Source organism: Chelonia mydas, chromosome 10 (genome assembly GCF_015237465.2).
Source record: "Chelonia mydas isolate rCheMyd1 chromosome 10, rCheMyd1.pri.v2, whole genome shotgun sequence".
Taxonomy (NCBI): Eukaryota; Metazoa; Chordata; order Testudines; family Cheloniidae; genus Chelonia; species Chelonia mydas.
This window is the reverse complement of record NC_051250.2, coordinates 20,764,252-20,786,462: the sequence shown is the minus strand read 5'-3', so window position 1 is coordinate 20,786,462 and position 22,211 is coordinate 20,764,252. Positions and strand designations below refer to the sequence as shown.

Genomic DNA, 22,211 nt, shown 5'->3' with positions numbered 1-22,211 from the left:
CCTGCCCTACAGGGTTTGTGTGTTTTAATTGGTTGGTCTCTCAATCTCAAATGATTTTGGCTTTTAGTGGGATCCTATCAGGTTTTACAGCTGGTATGACTAAGGAACAAGGACATAAAGTGATTTATTTCCTGCCCCCCGCCCCCACTCCTCAGGGTCACACAGTGAACTTGCAATTCAGGCAAGCTTTGCATCTAGAGTTCCTCTCCTGCTCAGTCCTTCGCTTTAAGACAACACCACTTCTATATACTGCCTGCTACATATACTTGCAACCAAATGACAACAGTGAAAAATACTTTTAATGGTGTGAGCCCATCTGGAGCATTGGTAAGTGAGTTTAATTTGTTTCTTGCCTGCTGTATAGTGAAAGTATTTTGAATGTGATCATCTCCCAGCAATGGTAGGAATGTACTAATAAGGAGACAAGTAACATCCACTGATAAAATCTATTACCCCCATAATATTCAGCAACAGAAGACATTCAAAGGGAGTTAAAGCCTATTTTTACTCATGTACATTAAAGTCTGTTTCCTTCATAACAGCTTCATTTAACACTTGGGCATGTTACATTTGCACTATAGATTTTTAGAAATGTTTTGTGAAAGATATCATTAATCTCCAGGGTGATACAAACACCAGCAGAAATGGTATGCTGCTATCATTTGGGAACCTGTAATAGCGTAAGTGCAATAGTGAGAGAATCTGAGAGATGTCAGGGTAAACCAGCTGCCTGAGAATTTTTTCACTGGCTATACACAGGATTCTAGTACATACAATGAGGTGGGAAGACATCATATCCTATCTTTGCCTACAGCTCCTAGGACAGCACCAACAACCGGGCCTGATCCATTTTGTCAGGCTGTCCAACTATTTTAAGAATTTCCAAAGCATGCATCACTTTAATATCTGAACACTTATATGTCCTGTAGAGGCCTCTCTGCCTAGCGTTCCTGTGGACATAGTTGAAACTTATGGTTAGTACAAAAGCAGTGTAACAGCTCAACAAATTAATAGAAAAATATATATATTTCTAACGAGCTTAATAATGGGCTGTAAGCCTGAAATAAACCCCTATATAAGGGTTATATGTGTTTTACAGATGGTAGGGTAAGAGACTGGAGAATCTGGTCAGTTGTTTTCTCATTTAAAGAAGAATGCTTTCTCATAACTAAAACCAAGAAAGGGCCACATGGCAAGCAAGCTTATATTAAGGGCACTTTGCGGGAAATGGTTATACTTCATTCCTGAAATATGTTCCACAGAATTGTGTATGCTCAGAACTTCTGACCAGCAGGCCCACTGAATATACTGACATAATAGAATATAGAACTTGTGTGGCTTGAATGGATGGGGGAGACATTACAGGGAAGCCAGCAGATTTCCACCCAGAGTGGATTTTGAAAACACCCGCCATTTGGTGAAATCTGGTGCCTTCCAAAGACTAAACAATTTCACAAGTTTTTTTTTATGATCTCCAGAGATACATAATTTCTGGCAGAGATGACTGAGTAGTGTCCAGTGAGAGGTGACACATCAGAGACAGCGAATTACCTAACCTCTCACTTCAATTGGTAGTGGCTCAATTTTTAGGCTAAGGGATGCAAGCATTTCACTGCTAGGAGTGATGGACTGAAAAAACAAATAAGATTCTGTTTAAAGAAAAAAAATCTCTCTAAAGCTATAGCATATTTCTGTTGTCAGACTCCCTTTCAAGGAACTAGTTTGTAAATTCAAGTGCAGTCCATTATACAGCAACTTCTGGAATAAGAGAGACAAGGTGGGTGAAGTAATATCCTTTATTGATCCAATGTCTGTTGGTGAGGGAGACAAACTTTTGAGCTACACAGAGCTCTTCTTCAAGTCTGGGAAAGGTACTTAGTGTCACAGCTAAATACAAGGTGGAACATCAGGAGGATTTGCACGTCTAAATCAGTGGTGCAAAAATGTGCATATACTTTTGCATGCTTCTATTTTTAGAAGTGCCCCTGCTGTCTCAGGCCAGTAGGGAGGAAGTAATTCCCTCAGATGCTAGTTCAGTCTGCCAGGGAAATGGGAAGGTTGCGTGTTTTACCCTTTTAATACTGGCTGGTTGCTCCCCTCTCCCCCAATCCTCCTGCCTCATTCCAGTACAAGGTTGGGAGAATTGACAGTTCAGTGTTCATGGTGTAAATCCGAGTATGGCACACAGAAAGGAGGGCTCCGGCAAATATGGGATGAGGGAAAGTTTAGCACAGATTAGGGCACCCCTCATCTCTATCCTCATTCCCTGGTATGAAGGCAGGTGGTGGAAGATAGAAATATCTGTCTGAATCAATTGGATGGATTAAGGCATTAGGCCAAGGGTGCCTTATCTCTATTGAAGTTATGGCATAGAGCCATGCCCTCCTGCATTTAACCATTGTTTCTGCCTGGTAGGGCTTGGGGTACTGTTCACCCCAGTTATTAAATGAATTAATAAATCAGCCTGCTGTGTAAAACTCATCCTCTGTGTGTTGTCATCTTTCGCCTGTGTGACTGCGTCACTATGGGATTCCATGGAGCATAAGGATCTCCTCTCTCTTCTCCCTTTATTCAAGGTTTGTAACACAGTTTGAGATCTTTGGATGAAGGAACCTAGAGAAGTGAAAAATACTATTATTTATCACTAAGATAATATTGAAAATGGAAGCTTACATTTGTTAAGAATTATCCTTAATGAAATAGAAAGGGTGCTTGAAATTCTCTGCAACAGAAGCTCGAGCAAAGCTGGAAGGTAGTCAACACTGGAACACAGAAAACATCAAGTAATATTTAATTCTGCAATCCTATTTTTTGTAAATTAAACTAAAATGTTTATAATATCAATTATCCATTCTGAGTCCATCAGTCTCTTAATTCATTTTCTTCAGTCATTACCTGAGTTGTAAAGACCTCAGATGGGTCATTTGTGCTTAATTTAATCTGTGATTTTCCCAGAATAGTTGCTTTTGTTCATTTCCAGTTTTAATTACAGAGAAGTATTTTGTTCTGCAAGATATCCAGCACATCCAATGTATTAAAGGATAGAAAAGCCATAGCAAAATATATGTATGTTTCAATAGATGGGCCTTCTGTTTCAGGAGGTTCAGTGATTAACATATGGGTTCTGTTTGTTAGTGGTTATACTGATAAAACACTTGGTAAAGTAAGTACATAGTGTGTTAATAGCTGTTACACATTCAGAACACTGCTTGAGTAAATGGGCAATGCAGAGGGGAATGCTGTAAATGTTGGAGGGACAGAATCCCTTCCCCCATCCCCCAACTTGAAGTAGCAGCAGAGCTTCTCTCTAGCTGCTGCTGCAATCTAGGGGTGAGGCTACAGCCTAAAGGGAGACTAAGCAGCCATGGCAGCTCTTGTGGCCAACTCCTACAAAAGGGGTATATGGCTGGTGGAAGCAAGTTTTCCCGCAACACCCTGGCTGTAACTCCATCCAGTCCCTAAGAGGACAGTCCCGTAGGGGCTCTGCCCTGTCTGCTTAGGCTCTCTGCATCTTGTTCTTTGAATCCTCTATCCTTTCTTCTGCCCTCACTAAGGCAAGAACTCCTCCTAAGTGAATGTGCTTTAATGCTTCTGTTCTTTAATTTGGTGTATCCAATGTTAATGATGCATATACTTCTCAAACAGAATTATTTGTCTAAACAGGTGACCTGCAAAGTATTCTCCAGCAAAGACTAGAATTAACATAAATGATATTTCTAAGGTAAAACCAAGCCATGGAAAATAGAAATCCTCTTTTTGAAGAGGTGGGGAGAAAGAAAAGTCTCAGCCCTCTTTGCAGGTCACCTGTAATAAAACAATGTATCCTATCCAATCTGAGAGGATTTCTCTACATGTCTAGATCAAAAAAGGATCTGAGGGCTGATTATTTGAATCTTTTTCTTTTGCCATTTCAGAAATAGCAACTGCACTTTAATCATTTTTCCCCCCAATAAAATGTCTTTTTATCAACAAAGGAGAAAGGAATCTGAGAAAGCAAGATGGACCATGCACACAAAAGCCAAAACTAAATCATCTTCTTTTGCTAGATTAACCTTGCACATTAATGGGAAAAAGAAAAGGAGTACTTGTGGCACCTTAGAGACTAACCAATTTATTTGAGCATGAGCTTTCGTGAGCTACAGTTCACTTCATCGGATGCATACTGTGGAAGCTGCAGAAGACATTATATACACACAGAGACCATGAAACAATACCTCCTCCCACCCCACTCTCCTGCTGGTAATAGCTTATCTAAAGTGATCATCAAGTTGGGCCATTTCCAGCTGGATCACTTTAGATAAGCTATTACCAGCAGGAGAGTGGGGTGGGAGGAGGTATTGTTTCATGGTCTCTGTGTGTATATAATGTCTTCTGCAGCTTCCACAGTATGCATCCGATGAAGTGAGCTGTAGCTCACGAAAGCTCATGCTCAAATAAATTGGTTAGTCTCTAAGGTGCCACAAGTACTCCTTTTCTTCTTGCGAATACAGACTAACACGGCTGTTACTCTGAAACCTGTCATTAATGGGAAAGTTCACTTGATTTAAAAATTAGACAGGTCAAGCTGTAAACTTCAGATCTTTCCCAAAGTTAAGGATACTTGAATGTGCGGTTTTGATCCAGGGCCACCTAGTAGTAGCCTTTAGGGGCCTGATTTTTAAAAAGGTATTTAGGCACCTAAAAATATAGATAGGTATCTAGTGGTGGTTTTTTTTTTTTCAAAAGCAGTGAGGCACTTAACTGATTTTTTCCCCCCCCCCCCGGTACCTTGGGTTGTCCTTCAATACTTCTAATGACATCAGGTTTGCACCATGGCTAACTAATGTTAACTAATGCCTAACTAATGGTGTAGTCATGGCTAACTAACTGTGTAGTATAGTCAATGTGTGCCGTCCGTCCGTAGGAACAAAGGCTCTCTTTAGGTAGGGAGCAAAAGAGTCAGGATATCCAGCAGATTCAGCAAAGAATCTCCTTTGTATTTGTTAGCAGTGAGTCCTTTCTCTTCTTTGTTATAATGGATTCTATAAATGAGCCCAATCCTGTGAGGTGCTGAACACCACCTGTAAGCTGGTCAGCACCCTTCCCTTGAATCAAGATTGCAGGAAGTGCTCAGTCTTGTAGGACTGGGCCCCAAGTTTACATATATAAGCAGTCGGAAGGCCAAGAATTTATGTATGTTAAAATATTATGACCAACATTTTCAGAAGTAGCCTCTACTCTGGAATGCCTCAATTTTTTTTGGGTGGCCAACTTCAGACACCTTGGGCTTGGTTTGCTAAACACTCAAAACTCCAGTTACAATATTGCAAACATGGACAATATCTAGACAGAATCTGTATCCGTGTCAAGAATGGGAATTCAGTGTGCAAAACAAATTGAGTTAAATAATGTATTTAACACATTACATCAACTTTTATATCTCACAGAGTTACAATGATTCAAGGAATATATTATAGGTTTCTTGAACAAATGGAGCCTGCCCACACTAAATGAGTCAGATAAAAATCAATTACATTGTAGATTCTTAACTGTGGAAACAATCAATGTCACTTTAGTCCCCTCCTTAGCAACAGCAGATCGGTTCTGGTCAACAGATTTTCAAGTTGGGTGGTGCAAAATATTTTTAATTTTCTTCATAGCTTAATAAAACAAGTAATATTTGTTTGACTCCCTTTGAGCGTGGAAGGCTCACTGCTATCGAAGGACAGGAATTAGTAAAGATTTATTTCTTGCCTTTGTCTTCTTTGAATAGGATAAGCATCAATGTAATGACTCACTCGCACTTATTTAGTATGTCCCAAGCTACTTTCCCCTCCCATAATCAGATGGAGGGTCCCTGCTCAACCTAGTTAACAAATGCCAAACTGCTGCCTTTGAAACTGACGTAGGAGGCTTTCATAATATAGAATTTTGAATGCTTTAGGCTAAATTTTACCATCAGACACACGCACTCAGATCCCACTGAAGTCAATGGGAATTTTGCCTGAGTAAGGATTTAGTAAAAACTGAATGGAGACCTCAAGATTTGGCATATCCCATTTTTCTTTAGGCACATCCTGTTCTAGTCATCCATGAACCTTATGCGCTCACCATTGTTCTGAATCACCCAGTTTACTTTCCTCCTAATATTAGGGTGGTCTGCTGGCATGCATCTCTTAGGACCTGGCTGGATTGGTTCTTTCCTGGATAGTGTATGATCATGATAGGAGTGGGTGGCTGCAATATGGCACCAAAACAGTTTTCAAGCATTATTAACTTTTTTTTTTTTTGTAAATACCATCCCCTCACAAGTGTTGTAACTACAGCTCAATTTAAATCATGGAGAAATCACACATTTTTCACATGTTGGTCACTGCATAAATAGCAAATTTTGCACATGTTCATACAGTATATATGCAAGTATTGTACTGTGCTACTGTTACCTTTGTAATTTGCCCTGGATAAGGAAGTCTGCTAAATTATTGATTAAAAAGTATAATATCCAAAGTTGTACATAAAGCTTAGAAATACACGTTTATGCTTAACTAAATAAAATGGCATGCAGCATCCCCCAGCAGTTGCAATTGACATCTTCTCTCTCTGTGGGGTTACTCCTGGGGGAATTTTAGACCACTGCATACTTGCGTAATTAATGAACCATGCATATTTTTAATTTTTTGTGCAGAAAAAAGCTTCTGCTGAAAAGTTGCTGCTTTTGCCCCCTAGAGGGCGCTATGGTGATAGAACACAGCAGCAGCTCCCAGCCAGCTAGGGAAGAGAGCCTGCTTTACAGCAGGCCAGATCAGGAGACAGTCAGCATGGGTTGCTGGGGGGAGGGAGGATCAGATAAGGGCTAGTGAGGGAGGACAAACTGCAGCAGGGACTGAATGCGATTGGAGACACCGGGCCACAGGGGGGAGGAGAGTGCAAGGCCACGTGGGGGAGGGGGTGCAGAGCTACATAGAGACAGAGGGTGTCTGAGTAGGGGCCCAGAGACACATGGGGAGGAGGTGCAGGGCCACATGGGGATGGGGGGAGTGGGTTTCTGAGTGGGAGTGAAGGGACACACATGCCTGACTGAATGGAAGAGGCTAGGGGTCAGCCAGGGTCTGTATGGGGGAAGCTCACTAACTGTCCCTCCCCACCCCCCAAAAAAACTGTTCCCTGCTTTCCCACCCATACCCAGCAACCCTCCAAGTTCACACCCAAGCTCCTTACCAGTAATTATTTCCCTCTCCCTCAGCTCCTCCATTACCCCTGACTACCCCAAGCCTTTGAACTGCTTCTGGGGGTGGGGGAAATACAGTTGTGTTGTAGTTTAAATTAATTATTACTCAGAGTTCTGTATTAATATGCCTGGTAAGGAATCTATTTGTCAAACAATTTCTGAATCTTTTTTGTCTGTATTGCTAGACATACTTGCTGACAGGTATTTTGAAATAAATTACCAAAAATAATTGAAATGGGTATGATTTTGTGTTGTTTTGACAAATAAAATATGCAGAATCTGAAATTTTTGTTGCAGAATTTTTAATACTTTGATGCAGATTTCCCTCCAGGAGTATGGAGTGAATACCTGTCCATACATTACAATTGCATGTTCTTCATCCACAGAATTGGTAGGAACTGTAAGGCAGCATTTTGCCAACTTGTGGAGATTTGGAAATCAACCACAAACAGTCTCAAAACTCAGTTACTTTTACTGGCATCTGACGTTCTTTGACAAAGGTCAAGTAAGCAGCACATTCATTGTCATGATCTTTCTCCCATCCAGGAATTGCTTGAGTTAGCTCAGGGTCAAAACACAGAAAAGGCACCCAATTTAGCTAAAAAATGTGAATAGCACTCAAAAAGTAGGCATCTGGCTGTTTAAACCAAGGTGGTGGTACCTGGAGTACTGGTTTAACTTCTGCCATTGACTGGAACATTTCTTGTCTGAGGCTGTTTTCGGCTTTGCAGTCTGAAGTTGTTGTGATGCCATATCTTCAGTCCATATGATCAAATCTATCAGTTTGTTGTATGCTTTGTGAATCAAAACTGGCCGACTTTCAAACCATGTTAGAAGTTGCATGAACTGGATTGCATTCTCAGCCATGACCTTCACTTGGTCTTCAGTGTTGCTCTGTTTTAACAGATTAGAGACTTTAAGCACAGAATGTGTGATTGGCATGATTTCAAGCTCTTCAACCACAAATTGTTGGTAGTATTTAATATTCCTTGCATGGTAAGCAACTGCATTAAACCATGAATTCCATCTTGTAATCTCTGGTTCAGGTGGAAGCGACACTGCTTGGTTACCACTTTGATTAGCCACATGGACTCCTTGAATTGTAGTTTACGGCTTGGACGATGCTTGAATAGTCTTTAAAAAAAAGAAACAGGAAAATATGTATGCCAGATATCACTGGACATTGAAAGAATGTGTGCATTACAGGTAACGTGAATTGCATTGGGCATCATTCCTTGTAGTACACCAGAGAGAGCTTTGTACATGTACATTATGTTATCAGAGAAATGCTGAGACCTTGTTGAAATCTAACCCTTAGTTTACACCAGCCTTTACTATAGCTTGTGATACAGCTGAAAAATGTACTGACTTGAGCTGAACAGGCTCCATTAGGAAAATGGCATACAGTTGTCTTTCCAGCTGTCAGGTGTGAATAAAATGTGGAGTATGTACTTATCCTATGCATCTGTTGCTTCATCAGCAACAATTGAAATGGAATCATATTCTGCCAGCACAGATTTTGTAAACTGAAGGCGCTTCACAGTTACTTCTGTTAGATAATCTTGGTGACCTTTGTCTGCACACTGGAACTGCCAGCCTTTGTTACATGCTTTCTGAAGTATTCCCTTAGTTTTGGATTATCCATCTTTTTTCCCCCATAAGTTACGTTAGCAGCCTCAAAAGCCTCCACTAGCTCCAATGTAGTGTCTTTTTTTTTTCCAGGCTACTTTCAGTCATTCTTTTAAACTTTGTGAACACTGTTGCTTTTTTTTTGTTCTGACTTGTCTCTATACGTGCTTTTTATTATGCAATTCAGACTCAAAATGGCAATCAATTATGTTTTTTCCAAACAAATCCAGAGTCTCACTGCAAGATGAACAAAACAATTTACCACCTGAACCTTACTACATGTAAGGTTCTCCGCGGGTACTGCTTTACACAAACCAAAGCTGAAATGTTCTTTGCTTTTTTTTTATCTGTCAGCCATCTTTATATGCAACAACAATCCTTTCACTCAATCTGCTTGTGCTCACTTATCGTCATAAATGTTGACACATTCTCAATGAACAATCTACTGTAATGACTGCTGTGCTCACTTTAGTCTACATCATGCAACTTGACAAGACACAATCAATTATCCACTATGATGATTGGAATGATATTGAATGATTATAGACAACTGTTTTCTGCATTGTGGCAATCACAAGTTTTGCAACATCTTATGACTAATACATATTTTTATTTTGAAGGTTAACTTTGTGAATGATCCCATATCTCACATTCCTGTGAAATCATGATCTAAGTAGGCCCCTAGTTATAACTGATAGGGCTGTAATCCATTTTCTTATTGTAGGGTTGCTGCAAGTTTATAGTGTTTTGAATAGTATAGTTTTAAAATCAGATTATATTCCTTATTTAGCTAATCCTTCTAAATCCATATTGTCCCTTTAACAGACACAAAGAGGTGGTCCTTTCTATATCAAGTTTTATTTCCCTTATTTTGTCTAACTCTTCCCTCAAGGACTTGTATATATCAGGACACATCAGAAACAGATGTTGATAATCCTATGTGTGTTGTTTACACCCCCAGCATTCACTGGATTCTCTGAATTCCAGATGGCACATAGACTAAAATGACTATGTATAAAATTAAAATGGGTTTAGCTTCAAATGTGGATCTCTGTTTTGTAATTTTAATTCCTAGGTCTAGACCTCCCTGTTCTTTTCACCTTTAGCATTCCTCCATACTTGCAATATGATTTCTTCCTTCACTGAGAGTAGGCAAGTAGCTTTCTTTCAATACATTTTTGAACTACTGTTCATCAGAAGGTGATGAATTTAAAAATTAATTACTTGTATTAGATTTAAATAAATCTCTCAGGAGTGCATAGAACTATACCTTAAATTGCAGCAATTAATATTGGAAAGATTAGCAACTGAATTTTCCACAACTTTCTAATGGTTAAGAATCCATACTGTAGAGCAGGGGTTCTCAACCTGGGGTACATGTACCCTTGGGGATATGCAGAGGTCTTCCAGGGAGTACTTCAGCTTATCTAGATATTTGTCTAGTTTTACAACTGGTTACATAAAAAGCACTAAGGAAGTCAGTACAAACTAAAACTTCATACAGACATTGACTTGTTATACTTGAAATGTAAGTACAATATTTATATTGCAGTTGATTTATTTTATAATTATATGGTAAAAATGAAAAAGTAAGCAATTTTTCAGTAAGTGTATGCTGTGACGCTTTGTATTTTTTTGTCTGATTTTATAAGCAACTAGTTTTTGAGAGGTGAAACTTGGGGAGGAGGGTACACAAGACAAATCAGCCTCCTCAAAGGGGTACAGTAGTCTGGACTCCGGAAAGGTTGGGAGCCACTGCTGTAGTGTGTAGTCTACTATATATGGCACTGGGCCTGGATTCTATTCCTATCTCTACTGCTATCCTGCTAGATAACCTTGAACAAGTCACTTCTCCTTTCTGTACTTTTGTTTCCCTTCCCAACTTTTGTCTGTCTTGTCTATTTATGTTCTAAAGCTCTTCAGGGCAGGTAATGTCTGACTGGGTGTGTATACAGTACCTACCAGCAGTTTGGACACAGCACATACAGAAAGAACTCCTCCTCCCTCCCAGTCTTTGTGTGACTACTTAATCTGCTGCTGAGCTCAAAGCAAAATGAGGCAATGCTGACTGGGGCTGCTGTCTACTGTGCTGTACAATTTCTAAGGCCTCTAAGATGGCCTCATTACAAGCAAGACTCCTCAGAGGACTCGGATCCTGGAAAGGGGTCAGTGGGCGCACCAGGTGGATATGGGGGTCAGAGTGAGAGAGGTTGTGCCTTTGGTTTTAAAAACAAAAAGAATTTAAACAGATGCTTTGTAGAGCTGCATAACATCTTGAATAAAAAAATGGTAGGAGAAAAGGGAACTGTGAACTGAACTGAAAACCAGTTGTAAAGCAAGCATAAGCCTGAGGGGATTGTTGTTACGTTGCCTGCCGGTGCTTTCAGGGAGAAACCGATTCACTATGTTTCACAAATAAGGAGACAGTTGAATCACAGAAACTTCAGATCCCTTTATATTTTAATTTAAAAACAGACGACAGTGGGGGCAGATTCAGTTCCTGTCTCACGGGCCCACGCTTTGGCTTTCACACACGAGCCATCCACCTGGGCACGGGCACGGCAGGCCCGCGCTCCGGCTGCCTCAGTGCAAAAGTTGGCAGTGGTGAGGTCAGCTCAGGGCGCGGGGTGTTTTCACTCGGTGCCGTGACACGGCGCTGGAAACGCCCGAGCGAAGGTCAAAACTGCCCGAGCCAGGTAGGGCCCGTCCCGCTGTCTCCCCTTTGCTTCCCCCGTGGCTGACCCCGCTCCCGCACCGTCCCGCGCTCCCTTCGGGCCCCGCCCCTCGTGCGGTGGCGTCGCCTCCCCTCCTAGCCGGCCCGGCCCCAGCGCTGGATCGCGGGTTTCCCGAGCCTGCAGCGGAGCAGCCACCTGGCGTTTCGGGACACGGCCGCAGCCGCAGTTAGGCGGACGCTATGGCCGAGGAGCGGGACGTGTTTCCGAGAGCCCGGGGCAGGACGCTGAGCGCCTTTCGTGAAGGTACGCGGCCACCCGGCCCAGCACGGGGAAGGGAGGCGGCTGGGGCTCGGCACCCGGCGGAACGTTGGTGCGGCGCGCGCGGGTTTCAGCCGGGCTCTTGTCGCCGGTGCGCTACCAGGCTTTGGGGGGAACGGAACGGGCGGTGCGCAGGCCCCGCCTGGCGGGGGGCTGGGGGAGCCAGGGGCGGGGGTGAGGGTCCTGGAGAGCGTGCAGGCGGGCTGGCCGCCGGGAAACGGGGCCGCCGAGCGGCGGAAGGTTGCGGCTGTGAACCGCGGCGGTTCGGTCGCGCCGTGGCTGTGGGGCCATGGTGGAGGGGTACCAGGCAGCCCCCGCCCGCCACAGCCCCGCAGGAGGGAGCTGTGGGCAGCTGTGGCTGGGGGCGCTCCACGTACACTCCCGCCCGCCGCGCTGAGGTGTCCTACAGCTGTGAACGATCAGCCACCAGTACCCTTTTCTGTCAGATGACTCTTCAGTTCCCACGGCCCTGCTGCACTTGCTGCGGTGCCCCCACCCCGAGTGAATAACTCTGGAAGACACAAACACCAATCCATAATAGCAAATGTGAAATAAAGTTGGCCACTAAGTCTAGTAAGCTGCCTCCCACGGTAGTTCATGGCTGATGCGTTTGAGAATATTGACTGCCCCTGGCCCATTCATACCACCTCCTAGTAACGCTTAATTCTTTTCAGAGTAGCAGTGATCACTTTAGATAAGCTATTACCAGCAGGAAAGGGGGGGGGGGGGGAAGAAAACCTTTTGAAGTGATAAACACCCATTTTTTCATGGTCTTTGTGTATAAAACATCCTCACTGCATTTTTCACTTTATGCATCGGATGAAGTGAGCTGTAGCTCACGAAAGGTTATGCTCAAATAAATTGGTTAGTTTCTAAGGTGCCACAAGTACTCATTTTCTTTTTGTGTGTTAGTCTGTATTCGCAAAAAGAACAGGAGGACTTGTGGCACCTTAGAGACTAACAAATTTATTTGAGCATAAGCTTTCGTGAGCTACAGCTCACTTCATCGGATGTTACAAGTGTTTTCTTTCTGCCTCATATCATCTGGTAACTTGGTATTCTTCAAATAAATACTGCCAATAAAATCTTCTTTGAAACCAGTATTGATTTGGACTTACAAACTTGTGTTCAGTGTTTGTCTGCCATCTCTAGCTGTGATGTTTCCTTGTTCCAGACTTACTCTGTTTTTTTGAAAGAGGCTGAAGTTCAATGGAAGAAATGTTTAAATAATGAGTAAAGTGCTGGAAAATGCAGATCCCAGGCTCCATAGGTCCAAGATTCTTCCATCTGAAAATGAAAAATATTTGTTCACATTTTGGGCTAGGGTTCCCAAATGTCCTTGTTAATCTGTTCCACAGACATTGTTCTGTTCACGAATCTCTCAACTACTTTGAGATGCCTCTAACCTATAATGTTATTTTGGCACAATATTTCTTCAAAAAACATGAAAACACTAACCATTGGCCTCATTTCCTTTTCTTATTGTTTCTTTTGCTAATCCACTCCTTCTGCATTCTATCTCAGAATTTTTTGGGTACTCCGCTTTCACACTGTTCGTTGTAAATGGATCCATATTGACTTTAGGCTGTGGGGTTTTTTTGTTTTTTGTTTTATACACATTTTCCTCCAAATTCCCTCTACACACATGAAATTGTGTCCCCAAATTCCTCATTGTTTAGAACAGTTGCAGTGTTTCAGCTAAGCTGCTTAGCCCTCTATAGTTTAGACAGCTAATTTTTTCCAAAGAAATCACACATTTTTAAATGCTTGGTTTGTTCAATACAGTGTAGCGTAAACAATTTTTTTGGAATTTTATAGTGTAGTTTAAAAATGTGATCATACTTACCTAATGCCATAGCTAAGGCCCTACCAAATTCACCATTCACTTTGGTCAATTTCATGGTTGTAGGATTTTAAAAATTGTAGCTTTCATCTATTTAAATCTGAAATTTCATGGTGTTGTAATTGTAGGGATCTTGACCCAAAAAGAAATGGGGTGTGTGGGCGGGGGTGGGTCGCGGTACTACTACCCTTACTTCAGCGCTGCTGCTGCTGGCGGCACTGCCTTCCGAGCTGGGCAGCTGGAGAGCAGTGGCTCCTGGCAGGGAGCCCAGCTCTGAAGGCGGAGCTACTGCCAGCAGCATCACAGAAGTTGATGGCATGGTACGGTTGTCACGGGTTCCCCTGAGGTGCCACCTGGAACTGTGGTACCACTGAGCCCCCGAACCATCAGCCTCTGCACTTGTCTTGCACTGTGTAAAACAAAGCCTTCAACTTGTTCGCATGCTTGAAAATGGCCCAAAATCTAATGATGCAAGATTTCACATCTTTCATTTCTTCTGTAGCAGTAGCTGCTGACAGCACAATGTTAATCTGATGAGCAGGACAGGTAATATGTAGCAACTCTGGTTTCTGATTAAGTTTAATTTCCTGTGCAAACTTAGCCATGTAGGAAGCCAAATATGTGTTAGTTGTGGCCACATTTTACCAAGTTAGTTGGTACATCTCAAACATGTCAGTTACTGCTGTGTCGACAAAACTGGGTCAGCAGAGGGAATGAGGGTCACATCAGCACAAAATAATTCCCTTTGAAATAAAAAAATAAAAGGCCAAGAATTGGACGGTCCAAAGCATCAGGAGACTTGTCAAAAATCAGACTAGACGCCACAGTTCCATCCGTTCATTCCATCAGTTTAGATACTAAAGCATAATTTTCTTTCAGATATTTATAAGTTGCACAAATTCATCAATAGGCTCCTCTGCAATTAACAGTGGTAGTCTGGCAAAACAAAAAGCACGCACAACTTCACTGACACAATCCTACTGTGTCCGCTCTTTCATTAAAACCCTGATAAGCTCCTGATACTGAGTGCTCATCCCAAAGCTCACTCTTTTCTTTAAGAAGAAATGTTGCTTGCTTTCGACTTGCTTCTTTATTCTGTCAGCACGAGCATGGACCTCAGTGCTGCAGTAATTGCAGCGCAGTGCATCCTCTTCACTCCAGTCTTTACTTTTCTTGAAAATTTCTAAGCACAGATTTTCTTGTTGGTATTCAGGCACAGATTTGCATTTTTGTCCCACATTTTCCTTATCTTTATCTGTGGAGGATTGATTGATTTACATTCAGCACCGCAGTAAATGGGTGCGAAGAAATAGGTGGGAAGCGTCTCCTTGTGAGCAATATTAACATTGGGGTTTTTTGTTTTTTTTTTTCCTGACTTCCATCAGTGTTTTACATTGAGAAACTGTTTCAGTCTCAGAGCTGCAGGACACAGCAATCACTTAAAGCATTGGTGTTTAACAAAAATAAGTACCCGAAAAAATATTGAGTGGATTGATTAAACTGGTGTAAATCAGTTAAAACTGAACTCCTTTAATTTTAAAAAAAAATCCTGGTAATTTATTGGTGAAAATAGGTAAAAACTGAAAACATGGAACACTAAGAATAATCTAGCTTCCAGAAACAAAACTTTATCCTCCTCCTTATTGATTAAAACTCAGTTCAAAACTTTTACACTTTTTTTTTTTTTTTTTGGCTGCACCTGGCACATGTTTGTGGAGAAGCTATTATATCTGTTTCTCGTGACTACATGTGGGAATTAGTGATGTTTCAGTACATTGTTCAGACACTGGCCTTATTTGAGACTGGAGCATTACAGCCACCATGGAGATGGAGAGCCAGTTTTTAATTCTCTGGACTCTGCTAAATTATATGATGATCAACTAAGATGGAAAGAGTGCTCACTAATGTGGAATCTCTAGTCATTTGATGCTCTCCCTTTGAATAACCCTTGTGTTTATGTAATTCTATAACCTACCCAAAGGGGCATGACAAAGGTACCTGACCTCCACTAGCATTGAGGACTAAAACAACTGCTAGAGATACCTGTGCACTCTCAAAAAAGCCATTGCCTGGTGCAGTTTTGAAGGAACAAAACTGCTATACAGTATTTAATTGTAGTATTGTCCATGAACATTTGATTTATGAAGAATCTTTCTTCACACAGGGTTTTTCAGAGGGTTACACTAAACTGGTGCAAACTGTGTGTGAAGAGTGGTTTATCTTGGATTATTTTAAATGTGTTCCTAATCAATTTAAACTACACTATAATAAGGCTGTCTTAAACCAAAATACAGCCTTTTGCATTTAGTGTAACCAAATTGGTTTATAATTGCACCCAGTATTAATTAAGAATTAGTAAACCGGTGGAGCTCTGTGTAAATTAGCCCTATTTCTTTTTTGGAAAAAGAAACTTACTACTTGGATTGACCAAATAGCAGAAAAAAGTGTTTGAATATATTATGTACTGATCTTCATTGTTGTGTACTGTGTAGCTGAACTAATACCACAAACATATAGCTATTTACTAAATTATTCAACAATGCCATGAAAATTAATCAAACCACACAGTAACCAAATACTGTTTGCCCATCCCTGTTTATTACAACTCATAGATATTAAGGTCAGAAGGGACGATTATGATCATCTACTCTGACCTCCTGCACAATGCAGGCCACAGAATCTCACCCACCCACTCCTGCAATAAACCTCTCACCTATGTTTGAGCTATTGAAGTCCTCAAATCATGGTTTAAAGACTTTAAGATGCAGAGAATCCTCCAGCAAGTGACCTGTGCCCCATGCTACAGAGGAAGGCGAAAACCCCCAGGGCCTCTTCCAATCTGCCCTGGAGGAAAATTCCTTCCCAACCCAAAATATGGCAATCAGCTGAACCGTGAGCATGTGGGCAAGATTCACCAGTCAGATACCCAGGAAAGAGTTCTCTGTAGTAACTCAGATTCCACCCCATCTAACATCCCATCACAGGCCATTGTGTTGGATCATATTAAAGAAGTTCTGTATTAAAATCACAAATGAGTTTGATTCCCCATAGTTTAAATTCCAGGGTATTACTAATTAAGAGGTTTCTTGGTGTTTGGTACTGTTTCTCTCCCTCTATGTGTGAAACTTGCAAGCTGCTAGTTGTGTTAGTACATTCTAAGACAGAGTCTGTTCTCAAAGCAATTCTTTGTAACAACAACTACTCACACACAGAGAGACTCAAAGCAATACTCTGTAACAACAGAAACAGCACACAGAGACTCCCCGCCCTTTTGTTGTATTCATCTCACTTTGTTAACAATTGTGATTAAAATAGAGATAGAGGATATATGTGGATGGATGCTTGGTGTGGATAATAACTGAATGATCAGGGAGGTGCCAGCCCAAGAATCTAGTGTCCAATGGCTGAAGAAGGCGTCAAGTGGAAATAACCAGAGGACCCCCGGAGGGCAGACTGGAATCCACCCAACAGCCTCAAGAATGGGAGAACCAAAGAACAAGATAACATCTGGCAGCACGGAGCTGTCAGGAATGTGCCATCTGCTGATTGATTCAGCAACAGCATGATGAAGCAATTCACATAGACTGGCATAGGAAGAAATTCCTATAAAAATGGACTCTAGAAAGTGAGAACTTTGGGGTCTGATTCTGCAAACCAACTTCCAGGAGCATCAGATGAGCATCTGACAAGGCCCTGCTCCCTCCTAATGTCCAGGCCACCTGGCCAGTGGCTTGGCATGAGCAACTCTAAGGCTGGTAACTATGATAACAACCTTGCAGAACCTGTGTGTGTGTGTGTATGAATAAATATGAAATTGAATGGAATGTTATAGCTATAACTAACTGCTTACTATGAGTCTTTTTGTATTCACAATAAACGTGGCATTTTGCCTTTTCCCCTTTAATAAGATCCTGCTGGTTTTTATTTTATTGGTATAACAATTGGGCCTATTTACCACGAATAGTTAAAGATCAATTAATTGCCAAAATCATGTTATCCCATCATACCATCTCCTCCATAAACTTATCGAGTTTAATCTTGAAGCCAGATAGGTCTTTTGCCCCCACTGCTTCCCTTGGAAGGTTATTCCAGAACTTCACTCCTCTGATGGTTGGAAACCTTCATCTAATTTCAAGTCTAAACTTCCCGATGGCCATTTTATATCCATTTGTTCTTGTGTCCACATTGGTACTGAGCTTAAATAATTCCTCTCCCTCTCTGGTATTTATCCCTCTGATATATTTATAGAGAGCAATCATATCTCCCCTCAACCTTCTTTTGGTTAGGCTAAACAAGCCAAGCTCCTTGAGTCTCCTTTCATAAGGCAGGTTTTCCATTCCACAGATCATTCTAGTAGCCCTTCTCTGTACCTGTTCCAGTTTGAATTCATCCTTCTTAAACATGGGAGACCAGAACTGCACACAGTATTCCAGATGAAGTCTCACCAGTGCCTTGTATAACAGTACTAACACCTCCTTATCTCTACTGGAAATACCTCTCCTGATGCATCCCAAGACATTAGCTTTTTTCATAGCCATATCACATTGGCGGCTCATAGTCATCCTGTGGTCAACCAATACTCCAAGGTCCTTCTCCTCCTCCGTTACTTCTAATTGATGCATCCCCAGCTTATAACTAAAATTCTTGTTGTTAATCCCTAAATGCATGACCTTGCACTTCTCACTATTAAATTTCATCCTATTACTATTACTCCAGTTTACAAGGTCATCCAGATCTTCCTGAATGATATCCCGGTCCTTCTCTAAATTGGCAATACCTCCCAGCTTTGTATCATCCGCAAAGTTTATTAGCACACTCCCACTTTTTGTGCCGAGGTTAGTAATAAAAAGATTGGTCCCAAAACCAATCCCTGAGGAACTCCACTGGTAACCTCCCTCCAGTCTGACAGTTCATCTTTCAGTATGACCCGCTATAGTCTCCCTTTTAACCAATTCCTTATCCACCTTTCAATTTTCATATTGATCCCTTTCTTTTCCAATTTAACTAATTCCCCGTGTGGCACCGTATCAAACGCCTTACTGAAATCTAGGTAAATTAGATTCACTGCGTTTCCTTTGTCTAAAACATCTGTTCCTTTCTCAAAGAAGGAGATCACCAGGTTGGTTTGGCACGATCTACCTTTTGTAAAACCATGTATTTTGTCCCATTTACCTCAATGTCCTTAACTACTTTCTCCTTCAAAACCTTTTCCAAGACCTTGCATACTACAGATGTCAAACTAACAGGCCTGTAGTTACCCGGATCACTTCCCCACCCCCCTTTCTTAAAAATAGGAACTGTTAGCAATTCTCTAGTCATACGGTAGAACCCCTGAGTTTACAGATTCATTAAAAATTCTTGCTAATGGGCTTGCAATTTCATGTGCCAATTCCTTCAATATTCTTGAATGAAGATTATCTAGGCTCCCCGATTTAGTCCCATTAAGCTGTTCAGGTTTTGCTTCTACCTCAGATATGGTAATATCTACCTCCATATCCTCATTCCGATTTTTCATGCTACCATTATCCCTAAGATCCTCATTAGCCTTATTAAAGACTGAGGCAAACTATTTGTTTAGATATTGGGCCATGCCTAGATTATCCTTAACCTCCACTCCATCCTCAGTGTTTAGTGGTCCCACTTCTTCTTTCTTTGTTTTCTTCTTATTTATATGGCTATAGAACCTTTTACTATTGGTTTTAATTCCTTTTGCAAGGTCCAACTCTACTTGACTTTTAGCCTGTCTCACTTTATCCCTACATATTCTGGCCTCAATAAGGTAGCTTTCCTTGCTGATCCCTCCCATCTTCCACTCCCTGTATGCTTTCTGCTTTTTCTTAATCACCTCTCTGAGATGCTTGGTCTACAACTCCTGCCTATGAATTTTTTCCCCTTTCTTGGGATGCAGGCTTCCAGTAGCTTCTGCAGCTTTTACTTGAAGTAATCCCAGGCCTCCTCTGCCTTTAGATCCATAAGTTCTTCAGTCCAATCCACTTCCCTAACTAATTTCCTTAATTTTTGAAAGTCAGCCCTTTTGAAATCAAAAACCCTAGTCGCAGATTTATTTTTGTTTATCCTTCCATTCGGTTTGAACTGAATTAGCTCATGATCACTTGAACCAAGGTTGTCCCCTACAACCATTTCTTCTATGAGGTCCTCACTACTCACCAAATCTAAAATGGCATCCCCTCTAGTCAGTTCAGCAACTATTTGATGAAGGAATCCATCAGCTATTGCATCTAAGAAAATCTGAGCCCTATTATTATTATTACTAGCACTTGTCCTCCAGTCTATATCTGGGAAGTTAAAGTCTCCCATGATCACACAATTTCCATTAGTATTTACTTCATTAAAACATTAAAGAGGGCTCTATCCATATCCAAATTGGATCCTGGCGGTCGATAGCACACCTGAAGTACTATCACAGGGGAGGCTCTAGTAGTTTTCTTCCCCAATGTGATTTTTGCCCAGACAGACTCTGTCATATCCATTCCATCGCTTCTTATTTCTTTACATTCTACCTCATCCTTGATATACAATGCTACTTCACCACCTTTACCTTTATTTCTGTCTTTCCTAAACAGCACATACCCTTCAATAGCTGAAGTCCAGTCATGACTACTATTCCACCATGTTTCTGTTATCCCTATAATATCTGATTTTACTTCCTGCACCAGTAGCTCTAGTTCCTCCATTTTGTTACCTAGGCTCCTTGCATTGGTGTACAAACATCTTAATTTTTGCTGTTTGGCCTCACTCACAATCTATACCTGATTAGGCACAGACATTCTACAGCCAGTATGACCTATTAGACTGGTATCCACACTGCCCTTCCTCCTTATGTCCATTCTCCTACCCACGGCTGTATCCTTCCTTACTTTTTTTTTTCTTCCCTCTCAATACTAAAATCCGGCATGGACATTACGTGGACATCTCCCCCAAATTCCTAATTTAAAGCTCTCTTAATCAGAGAGCTTCACCTTCCTCTGTAGCATGGGGCACGGGTCACTTGCTGGAGGATTCTCTGCTCCTTGAAGTCTTTAAACTATGATTTGAGGACTTCAATAGGACAGATATAGGTGTGAGGTTGTTTTTTTTTTTTTGTAGGAGTGGTGGGTGAAATTCTGTGGCCTGCGTTGTGCAGGAGGTCAGACTAGATGATCATAATGGTCCCTTCTGACCTAAATGTCTGTGAATCTATGAATCTAGTTGTGATATATCTTCTTTTCCTTTCTGGCTTCACTCAATTTCTTCTTCTTTTTTCTTTCTTATAATAGGTGATGATGGTGTAACTCTTTTTTGCTGCATCATTTCAGTTTCTTTCCTCTGTTTGTTCGCAATCCTTTCCTTCCTCTGTTTATTCGCATTCCCGTATATCTTTTTCCCTTTCTCCATTATAAGTTCTTCTGCCGCTTCTCCTCCTAGAATCTCTCTGTATACTGAACTTCTCTTTTCTAATGTATCCCAACAGTCTCTCTGTCCCCATATCACCACTCACACCAATACATGTCAATTGATGACAATACATGACAATTTAAGTCATAGGAACTTTCAGACATCTATAAGGTAGAGGACTAAATTTACTAGCCAGCGACCAATTAGTATGAAAAAAGTAGACGTCCTTGTTGTCAGGTGATGAGCCAACTCTGTAGCTCAAATTGTTGAAAAAGGGGTGGGTGCTGGGATTCTTTCTTTGACCCCGTTCACGTGGTTCATTTTTGTGTAAACCTCTGTTTAGTATGTGTCTGATAAAATTGAAGCCTTCAGCCTTCTCTAGCTTCTGGAAAAGAGAAGTACTTTCTCCTTGTTCCTCTGGGCTGCTGGATGGGCATTTCTGATTACTTTTCCCAGAGACTCCACTTTTGTATACTCCTGTAGTGCTTGCCTCCTGTGTTGCTCAGAGCTTTCCAGAGCAGCAGTGAAACTGACTTGATTCTTATCAGTTGCACAGCTGCCTACAGGGTTCTCACTGGCAGCAGTGAAAACTGAGAGGAATTTGGTCTGGTTTCATTGTGTAGCAGAATGGAGAAACTTTGAGCAGGAGCAAGCAGCACCAGAGAGCCTGACCTGGGAAAGCTTCCTACTCCTCCAAACTGAGTAGCTGTTTCAAACCCTCCTTTTCCTTACTAAGTCACAGAACGTGTCTGCTGAGTTAGAACCCTTAGAGTTGCAGGCTTCCTTAACTCCTCTTTATAGCGTTTCACTTTAAAAAATCTAATTTGATTTCTCTGCCTAAACAAGGTCTTCGATGCAGCACGTAAACTGATTTTTATGACAGTTGTATTTCTCATTTTCCATGCAAGACACATGAAATAAAAACCTAAATTATGTTGTGTCATTCAACCAGTTCCAAAAGGGTTCCATAGAAAACAGATAGATTGATTGATCATTTCACTTCTCTGAATAAAAACCTGTCTGAATGAGTTTTCTAATTTGCAAATGTGAAAGGTTGCATTTCAGATTTAAAAACTAATGGCTAAAGGTTTTCAGTCTCTGTAAAACGTGAGATTTAGAGGTCTTATTAATGTACAAGAGAGGA

General features: G+C 41.3%; 1 protein-coding gene across 4 annotated transcripts in view; it reads left to right on the top strand.

The window, feature by feature from the left end:
- Positions 1 to 206: 206 nt before the first annotated feature.
- CPPED1 (calcineurin like phosphoesterase domain containing 1) overlaps positions 207 to 22,211 on the top strand; it is a 91,601-nt gene continuing 69,596 nt past the window's right edge. The window contains exon 1 of one of the 4 annotated variants that reach the window (XM_043523244.1): positions 207 to 327. Coding sequence is in view for 2 of the 4 variants with exons in the window: in XM_037910841.2 (XP_037766769.1) it covers positions 11,751 to 11,814 (64 nt within the window). In the remaining 2 variants the exon portion in view is untranslated. The other 3 variants (XM_037910843.2, XM_037910841.2, XM_037910844.2) reach the window with 3 other exon arrangements.